Source organism: Pinus tabuliformis, chromosome 3_2, assembly GCF_031772625.1.
Source record: "Pinus tabuliformis cultivar Carrire ecotype Pingquan chromosome 3_2, CPIR1, whole genome shotgun sequence".
Lineage (NCBI taxonomy): Eukaryota > Viridiplantae > Streptophyta > Pinopsida > Pinales > Pinaceae > Pinus > Pinus tabuliformis.
This window is the reverse complement of record NC_142302.1, coordinates 310121951-310131615: the sequence shown is the minus strand read 5'-3', so window position 1 is coordinate 310131615 and position 9665 is coordinate 310121951. Positions and strand designations below refer to the sequence as shown.

The window sequence follows — 9665 nt, the reverse complement described above, 5'->3', positions numbered from 1 at the left end:
CTTTTTTTGCATCTAATTTGGTGCCCATTTATGTGTCCTTGTTTTTGCCCAATTTGATATCCTTTTGTATGCCATGTTTTGTTCCCTTCCTTGTGTCAACTATTGCACAATTTTTCACTTCTAATTTAAAACACTTTGTATGTCAATTGTTTGCATTTTGTATTAATTCCTAGTTTAACATCCAATTTTGCATCCATGGTTACATCTGCATTTGACTTCTTATATAGAGTATATTTTTCTTTACATATATGACCCCCTTTATAGATTCATAGTGAAATATATGATAGTTTCTAAATATCATTAAAGCAGATATCACAATTCAAAATCATTTGTAAAGAAATTTAAGAGAAATTGACAACATCCATCCAAAAAAATAACAATGTGTCATTAAAAATTTTCAAAACATGTATAAAATAGCAACATAATACTAATAAAATCAGTATTATTTTTAATCAAAACAAGTAAAATTCAAATATGATTAACAAATCAAAATATTTCATGAATATCGTTATTCTACGATAAATTAACAACATACATAAATCAAACTCATCGTATGATTACAAAATCAAAATGCCTCATTGATATAGGGTAAATTCACAACACCCATCTAAACATAACAATGTCATTCTACACAATAATTTCTTCATAAAAAACAATGCATGTGCATGCCTAGCTACCACCACCAAGATCATCCTCATGATCATCTTGACCATCCTCATTACTCTGATCCACATCATCACCAACACCGCAACTATCATCATCATCTCCTCCTTCACCACCATCATCCTCATCCTCATCCTCATCATCTCCTGATATATGTTGAACATAATTTGGATCATCGTCTTGGCAATCATTACCTATAGCATTCTGACAAAAAAAATCAATATTACATGTTAGTATTAATTACATAACACAACGCATGTTTTTGTTATACAATGTTAACCATAAAATGAGGTAAGATATAATATCTAATAGTACTAAAAAATAAAATGAAAATATGGTTTGAAAGTATATTGGAAATCCAACTAAAATTACATACCATAGAGTCCATCCAAACAACAAATTCAACCCATCTCTTTTGCTGCAGCACCTCCTTTTCCAAATGATTTGGAGGTCTTCCATATTTTAGTTCCTATCAATCAGTAAATAGGGAGAAATTAGATAACAATGAATTTCTTCTAGTACAGAATTTATTAAAAAAATATCACATGTTTAATATACTTACAAAGGTTGTTATCAGTGCTTTTAAACCTTTCTGGCCACTACGATGAGTGACTTTTTTCTTGGTTAACCTCGCCTTGGATGCCTTGTCCTTAAACATAAACCAATTCAATTTATTTTCACACAAATACATGTCTAAGATACTTATAAGTATTAATACATTCTAAATAATGTTTAATGAAAAATTCAATACCTGAATGCTCTCATTGCCGGCTTTTCTTTGTGCATCCAACTTCTCATATGATTTTACAAGTTCTTTCCATACTTTAAAAGGTATGTCAATAGGTCTTTGTTTCAGTCTTTGATCTTGAGGCATTTTTTTAATTTTTCTTGTTTGGTTAAAAATTTTGGTTAAAAATTTTGGTTAAAAAAAACCGAACAAGTAATTCACATCAATGGCATGGGGACTCTATGGATATGTGTAAAAAAATTGCTATAAAGAAAACATCCAAAAAACATATGAGCTCTCCCCTTGATGGTCACTTGGGGCATATGGCTGGAAAGGAACAACTCCATTTTTGAAAATCAAGGACAATCCTTTCTCAAAGTCCTTCCTAATATTTGCTCCAAATGTCTTAAAATGAAAAACAAAATTCAAACGTCATCCTTAAACATCTCCCTTAAATATAACGTTGGACCATAAATTCTTCATTTTTATTGTTATCGGCTCTGGAATGATTTTTCTATATGCAATTATATAATGAAATATGTGTGCACTAATGAAAAAACATTGAGTTTCATTTTTCATAATCACAAACAATGAAAAAAGAATCACACGTAACTAGCATCATTTTGGAAATTTTATATTTATTAAAAATCTTTAACATGTTTTCCTCCCATATCTCATAAAAAGGTGTGAAATTTTTTATATACTCTCCAATAAGCACTACAACAAAACCAGCGATTTGGAGGTTTTACACTAAGTTTTTCAACATCGAGCTTACTAGGGCTTGCACCACCGGGGTTATTAGTAAGAATCTCATGAGGTTTGCATAGCCATGATTATTAGAATCAAAATAGTAGGATTTGCACTAAAAAACAGTTCATAGTGCTTTCCTGCTGGGGAGAAAATCACAAGTTCAACTTCTGCAGTGCAGAGCACCGAGAGCTCGTAAGCTTTCTTCAGCAATCCACCTACGTTTGGAAAATGTAGCCTGCCTGCTGGCGATGTTCTCAATCCTCTTCCTCTGCATCTTTCCCCTCACTATTCTTGTATGTCCTCTTTCGTTTTTCCCTCCAAACAAACCCTCTCAAATTGAGAAAGCAGAACAACTCACTCGATGAGAATCCGAATCCAATTATCGCTTCTAACAATAACCCAATACGATACCAGAAGTGATTACACAAAACCTCATTGACTCTTCATTTTTTTGGAAAAGAGCCAAGCATAAAATTCTGACGAGGGTTTCTGTCTCAAGTCTGGCTCGCAGGACGTCGCTTAGTCAATTGCGAGAAAAGTTTTCCACCTGCCTGTCACATATGGTTTGTCACACTATATATTAAAATAAGGTTGATCATACTAACAATAAGGTTGTATAGTGTAAAAGGAGGGCTCTCCTGACTGCATTTGGTTGGTTTATAGAAAAGATTGCTGGAATGTGTAATGTGAATGCTCTGTTAACTGTTTTTTAAGCATTTGGAAGTATTAAAACCCCCTAGGATAATTAATGTAAGACCTGTTAATTAATGTGTAAAGATGGCTATTGTCCTTGGGCTACCTTAGTTGTTCGTGTTTAGTGATCTGTGGTATTATGACTCCTAAAGTCACTATTAAACCATGAGAACCATGCCCGGGCAGACTAGTGTGACATTGTGGATGAGAACCAAAACTAGACTCCTATAACCTCCTTTTTCATCCTTTAAATTGCAGAATTAACTGACTGTTCTAGTAATCGTTCTTGCGCACCTGAAGATGTGCACCCTAAATAATAAGAATAATACCTTGTAACATATGAATAGTCCATCCTGTGCATGTAGGATATGCACATGAGGTCCAATAAAATCACTAACCAGAATACCAAGTGTTATTAAAGCCTCTACAGGTTGATATATATGAATGTTACAGTGTGCAGGAGTATGATTCAATTCCATACGAAAATACAAAACATCTGATAGGATTTCCTTATACCTCATAGGCAAACAACCATTGTCCCTTCTATAGATGAGCAGAATAAGTGCTTGGTTCTCTACACTAAATAAAGACAAAGTATAATACTTATTGCTGACAAAATAGGATTTAAATCGCGGTTCAATTGCTTGACATTCAGCTGGTCACAGAATTGTAGAGTGCATAATCATAAGTGATGTTGCGAGCCTCATTGCTCAAAGTCTAAGGGTCTTGCGAGCCATAATCACAGCCATGTATGGAATATCTTGTGATTATGGCATTTTATGAGGTCAATTCTTGTGAAGACATTTCAGTTTATAATAAATTTTGAACCTCAACAGAGTTTTGGCAAGACCTGGCTGAGCTAGGACATCAACAACACAGCTGATATGAATGACATAATCTAGCCTCAAGAGGGAGCCTCTTTTGTTTCATCACTCTAACAATCTATGAAGTGGTGGAAAGCATAACAACTTCCCCTTGAATATGACACCTAAACTGAGTACAAATCCTAAATGATGCAGCCTTTGGTGCATGTCTCTCAAAGCATCGATATTTCAAATGTTGAAAGCTCTTGTGCCCATTTGATATGCATTCGATTGCAGTTCCCCTGAAGAAAGAATCTTATAAAGGTGAGGCCATGGCCAATATGTTAGCCATATCCATTGGATTTGCCATTGCTTGACAACTTTAGTGTGATCAGTCCCACCATGATTCACATGGGCTTCTACTCAACACTGGCTGTTGCTATTGTAAGAGTCTTCAAGCTCGTTGAACCCATAGTATTGATAAGTGTATTCTTTGGGTCTCTGGTTTTCAAATTCTGCCTATGTTTTCCTCTCAGTACCATTATTTCAAATGTTGAAAGCTCTAATTCCCATTGCTGTGTATTTGATTGTGGTTTCGCTGAAGAAAGAAGCTTATAAAGGTGAGCCTGAGGCCAATATGTTGGCCATATCCATTGGAGTTACTATTTCAGCTTATGTGGAGGCCAAGATGAATGCATGGGAGGTGATTCTCCAGTTAAGTGCAGTTGCATGTGAGACTACCCAATTGGTTCTCATACAAATTCCACGAACATCAAAAGGGATTAAGTTGAATCCCATCACATCTTTGTTGCTCCTTGTTGCCTTGTTTTTCTCAGCACCCCCTGGGCCTTAGTAGAATACCCATTTCTGATAATCAGGGTCTCTTCCTTTGATTTGGATTACATGAAATTTCTGCTTGTGCCTTGGCTCTTAATCTTGCAGTGTTTCTTCTGATAGGAAAGACTTCAGCCTTGACTATGAATGTTGCTGGTCTTGTCAAGGACTGGCTGCTCATAACATAATCTTTGTCTGTAATAAATGAAAAGGTTACAGTCATAAACTTGAGTGGGTGGGGACTGGCTTTTCTGGCTGTCTGTTACTATAATCATTTGAAACTTCAAGCTCTCAAGTCCAATGACAACCAACCAACGTACCTCAACAGTGCAGCTGATGCCAATGATGAAGGAGAAGGTTTGATAATGGTGAGTGGGAGATTCTCAATCAGAGATTCAGAACCAGTAGAGAAAAATCAAACTCAAGCTTCAGGATTAGGTATTTAGATCATTAATATTGTCTTGTGCTAGAGATTACTGTTCTTGGATTGGCTCCTCTATGCCCAGATCTATTTGCAGGGAACAGGCCATTCATTCACAGTGAAGAAGATAATGACAAGATTAGTGTATAATGATGGACAGGATGGTGCCATGGTGCCAACCTAAATCTCAAGTAAGGAGACATCTGTTCATCAATTTGTCAAGAAGCATGGCCTACAATTCAATTGCTCTAAGCCTATCACTTCTTCCACCTGTCAAATAAATTGTTTCCTGTTTGTTTAGTTGACTATGGTTCTAATAAATATACTATTTTTTGATGTAAAAAGACAAAACAAAACAAAAAATATGGAAAGTTGTGACCCCATTTTCTAACTACAAATTGAAATCGGATTACCATAGTGACCACCTCTGCTTATTGGAATCAAAAAGGGGGTGGGTTATGCACAATCCTCCGTATCATTTTCTATTACCAGAGATAATTAAAGCCACCCTAAACTCAAGTCTTAACTATGCTGATAGGGTGTTTGGGGAGGGGGATCCCTTACCAACCCACTATAATCTCCACAAAAGCATCCTAAGAACATATGCAAAATGCTCTCCTATCATCTAATGTCCAAGCAAGGAAACTCTTGAAAATATTATCTCTGCTCTGCTGAATGTAGGGCTAGTCTAATAGGTGGAAGGTGCCATACTCTGGATCAGTCTGGAGCTGGTTTACCCCTAATGGGTGGAAGGTGCCATACTCTGGATCATTCTGGAGCTGGTTTACCCCTAATGGGTGGAAGGTTCCATGCTCTGGATCTGTCTAGAGCTGGTTTACCCCTAATGGGTGGAAGGTGCCATACTTTGGATCTGCAAAGTATCTGTCTGGAGTTGGTCCATAACTCGCTCTGATTATGTATGGCCTAGTCTAATAGGTGGAAGGTGTCATAATCTGGATCAGTCTGGAGCTGATTTACCCCTAATGGGTGGAAGGCGCCATACTCTGGATCTGTCTGGAGCTGGTCCATAACTCGGTCTGATTATGTATGATCTGTAACCTAATATGGCACAACCCCGAACAGGCATCAAAGATGTTGATTGACCACCAAGGCAGAAGGTTGAGGTGAGATCCCATCTAAAGTTGGAAGGAAAGAAACTATGGATAAAATCTTGGCTGCTCCTCTGAATCCGGGGTAGAATAACAGTCAGGAAGTACCCTGTGTAAATGATGAAACAACATAGAAATGCTCCCTTAGTGCTTCCAGATGTATACCAATTAATGAGCATTCAAGTGTTATTTCAAATATGAATCAAATTTGAAACAATGTCAAAATTTTCCAAAATTCAAGAGAGAAGTCCTGTAAATGAAATCAAAGTTTAGATTCCAACATACAATGGTCAAACTAGTGCCAAATAAACACATTAATGATGTTCAGATATGACAGAAAGACACCAGCACCAAATCACAAGACTATGTATGTAAAACAATGCATCCACAATAATAATAATAAAAAATAAAAATAAAAAATAGAAGATATATACTAGTTCCAAAACAAAAAAGTTTACATAACAATGATGCAAATAAACCCCAAAGTTTGATCATTCAGGACGTTAGCATGATCTCAAGAATTCTGCAGTAAAAGCTAGTACTTGAACTCCTAGTAACAGAAGATAGAACCAGTGTGATGCTAGTATTATTGAGTGGATGTTTGGGCTGTTATCAGCACTGATTTAGTTTTAGATATACCTGAGATATCAGTCATGCAAAAATTTTCAAAAAGGAAACGTTTTGACAGAGCAGAGTGTGATCTGGTTGCAGAGTAGCAAACCTTGTTCATAAATTCCAAAGGGCAGAGAGATAGGCTTGTTCATGCGTTAATGTGAGTCTTTAGAAGATGTATCAAGCTATAAAATACCAAACCCATCATGAATACTTGCAGATTAGAATAATGTGATCTCAAACTCCAGACATCGAACTTCAATAACATAGATCATTCCAATTATATTAGTCAAATTGTTCATCTTGTTTTGGCATGACTCTGTCCTTAGAGATGTTCTCTGTTGCTAGATTTATCAGAATGATTGCAAGAAAGCAATGGAAACAGGCTAAAAATTAAACTGTTTATGCAGTCAATTGTTCCATCATGAAAGTGACTTGGAAGGCGTGGATCTCATGCATTTGAATGTTATGATGAGCAATAAATGATTATTATGCCATTTGTGTGTTTTATCTCTCATAAACAGATTCAGATCTGAAAAGAATTAGATTTGTAGCCCTGAACGTCAAGCAATTAGGGCAGAATTTATTCAACTTGCCAAGCAAGTTGTTCACCTTGATTTAGGGTCGACGCTTCTGTAATGTGTAGATCAAGAAAATGGTGCAACACTTACCCTAAATCCTTAGTATGTGAACTTACACAGGAACTAATGGAAATTTCAAGCCTCCTGCAAACAATTCTGCCTAAGGATAACGCAAATGACAAAAAGGTAATTTGTATCAACAGGATGACCAATGTCAAATATTTTTTTTTGGGAAGATTAGAAAACAGCCAGTCATGATTTTGGCAAAACTGAGAAATCAGTTGCCAGTCAGAAGATGCATATATTTTTGCCTAATTAATATATACATTTTTTTCTTTGAAAAAAAAAAAAAAAAAAGTCAAATATTATGTAGAATATTACAAGAAGGAACATAGGTTATCAATAAATGGATTCCAGCTATAACTGTGAAAAAAATTATTAACCTCGGAACCATTCTGCAATCACAAGAAATTAACATAAAAGCCACTTATCCCTGCCTGATAAATAAAAAAAAAAAAAAAAATTAAGAAAAATCTCATCCAAGACTTTCACAATGAACTCTGGGAGCAAGAGTAAATCAAATTGAAATTGACCAGCCTCTGCTTTTTTCAATCTTAGAGGAAGTACTAAAGAATTTACAAACCGTTTCTCTGTTTTAAACATCTTATACACTCCAAGATAATTGAAAATTATTCCATTTAACCTGGGATATAGATCAGGACAGACCAATCCTGTAAAATACAATAGCAGTAGATTGAATAAACCATTAACTTGGGGAGGATGAAAAGAATATTTAGTTCCACAGAATTCTATAGAAAGAATAGGAAGTTCCACAAAATTGTAAAATAGAATTCATGGAATGCTAGATGACCAGTCTACAAATCACTTTTATTTAGCTTAGTTTATTTATTAGTGAAAAGTAACCTTAACTCAGCTGCAAACAGTTGTATCTTAGGCAACTACTCTCCATGGTCAGTCCAAATGGTGAATAGAATTCATACTTGCAATGTTCAGAAAGGTTCAAATCTCATGGGGATTATACTAGCCTTGACTCATGAGGACTTCTCACTCTATTCAATGAAGCAAAATAACTTGAGACAACTGCAAGCAACTAACTTGTTTCTGCCTTTCTGGAAAAAGTAATTGAACTCGAATTGTACCACCTTGCTGCAGCAAACACATAGTTAGAAAGCTATGTCGCACTGGCTTTGGGACGGGGGGTAGCAGGGATGGTGGGTAAGTTTCCGGAACCACCAGAGTGCACCCCCAAATTTTTCAGGGGACAGAAAGTTGGAGATGGCAATAATATATAAATTATTTTATATATTATAATAATAATAGTAATAGTAATCATAAATATTTAAAATTTTGAAAATAATAAAATATTAAATATAATAATAATAATATTTTTTTCTTAATTCACCACGATAAATATAAAACATTTAAATAAATAAATTCCAATTGCAAATAAGAAACATTGTGAATAAGAATTTAAATAAATTCAAAGAGAAAATTTAAATAGATCCCAAAAGCCGCCGTTGATGCCCACCCCCCTGACACTGATAAAGATTATAAATACAGTCAGGGATAAGAATTGCAGAGGAATAGCAAGTATTGACTGAGAGTATGATGCACTGGAGTCTGTGAGTGCCAGCGCCGCAGAAAGGAATTGCTGAGAACAATTTTAGAATGATATGCTGAGATGACAGGTAGGATTTAGAAAATTAGAAGCAGGTAGGATTTAGACTTCAGGCAGGTGCAGGGATGGATTTAGGTTATATATATCTATATATATAGATATAATCTTGAATTGTCAGTAGGTTCAAGGGTCAGTTGACTGTCCCAGATATTTTTGTGAGGGACGGATTGGGAATGCCCTAGAAGTTCCCATGTCTCCCATGATGCCCCCAGCTATTCTGGGACATTCCCAAGCCATTTTTAAGTCCCCAAAACACTGGAATGCAGGGTATAAGGGATTTGTCATCAGGAACATGTTGACTCTCCATGCAACATAGTTGGAAAGTAAGAGAGATATGGGAGACACGAGTTGAAAAAAAAAAAAATTAAAAAAAAGAGTCTGAAGTACAAGTTAATTACAAAAATGTAGATGAAAGTAAGAATGACCAAAAATTCTTTCAGTACGAATGACCAAAAACACTCCAGTGGTATTTCATTAAAGAACATAAGTTTATTATTTTGAATCCTGATTGTCTTCTCCCATATAATCAACTTCTAAAAGGTTAAAAATTCCTCTAATGTTTAGCAAACAGACAAGTTGCTGAGTCGAGAGAACAAAGGAAGGCAAGTAGCATCTGTCTCCCTCTCAACCCTGCACATCCTACCCTGCACCTAGAATGGTTTCGCTTAGTGTAGAGGAGATTCTGTAGCACATAAACAAAAAACTTAAGAGCCACCCTTATTGTCTTTAGCATAAACACTCTCAATAATGAAAAAGAATTTGACTTTGTGTTT

The 9665-nt window shown here is 35.6% G+C and overlaps 1 protein-coding gene across 1 annotated transcript; it reads right to left on the bottom strand.

The window, feature by feature from the left end:
* Positions 1-522: 522 nt before the first annotated feature.
* Positions 523-1573, bottom strand: LOC149180789 (uncharacterized). Its single transcript, XM_089418222.1, has 3 exons — positions 1226-1573; positions 1040-1132; positions 523-867 (listed from the first exon to the last, which is right to left on the bottom strand). Exons 1-3 carry the CDS (start codon positions 1352-1354, stop codon positions 670-672), a joined length of 420 nt encoding a protein of 139 aa, XP_089274348.1. The 5' UTR covers positions 1355-1573; the 3' UTR covers positions 523-669.
* Positions 1574-9665: the final 8092 nt, after the last annotated feature.

Bases quoted from the DNA above. Each gene is read 5' to 3' on its own strand.
- LOC149180789 (XM_089418222.1), bottom strand. From the start codon at position 1,354: ATGTATTTGTGTGAAAATAAATTGAATTGGTTTATGTTTAAGGACAAG. The intron at 1,133-1,225 runs GTAAGTATATTA...ACTGATTGATAG, and splicing joins AAGCACTGATAACAACCTTT to GAACTAAAATATGGAAGACC. The intron at 868-1,039 runs GTATGTAATTTT...TTTTTTTGTCAG, and splicing joins TTGTTTGGATGGACTCTATG to AATGCTATAGGTAATGATTG.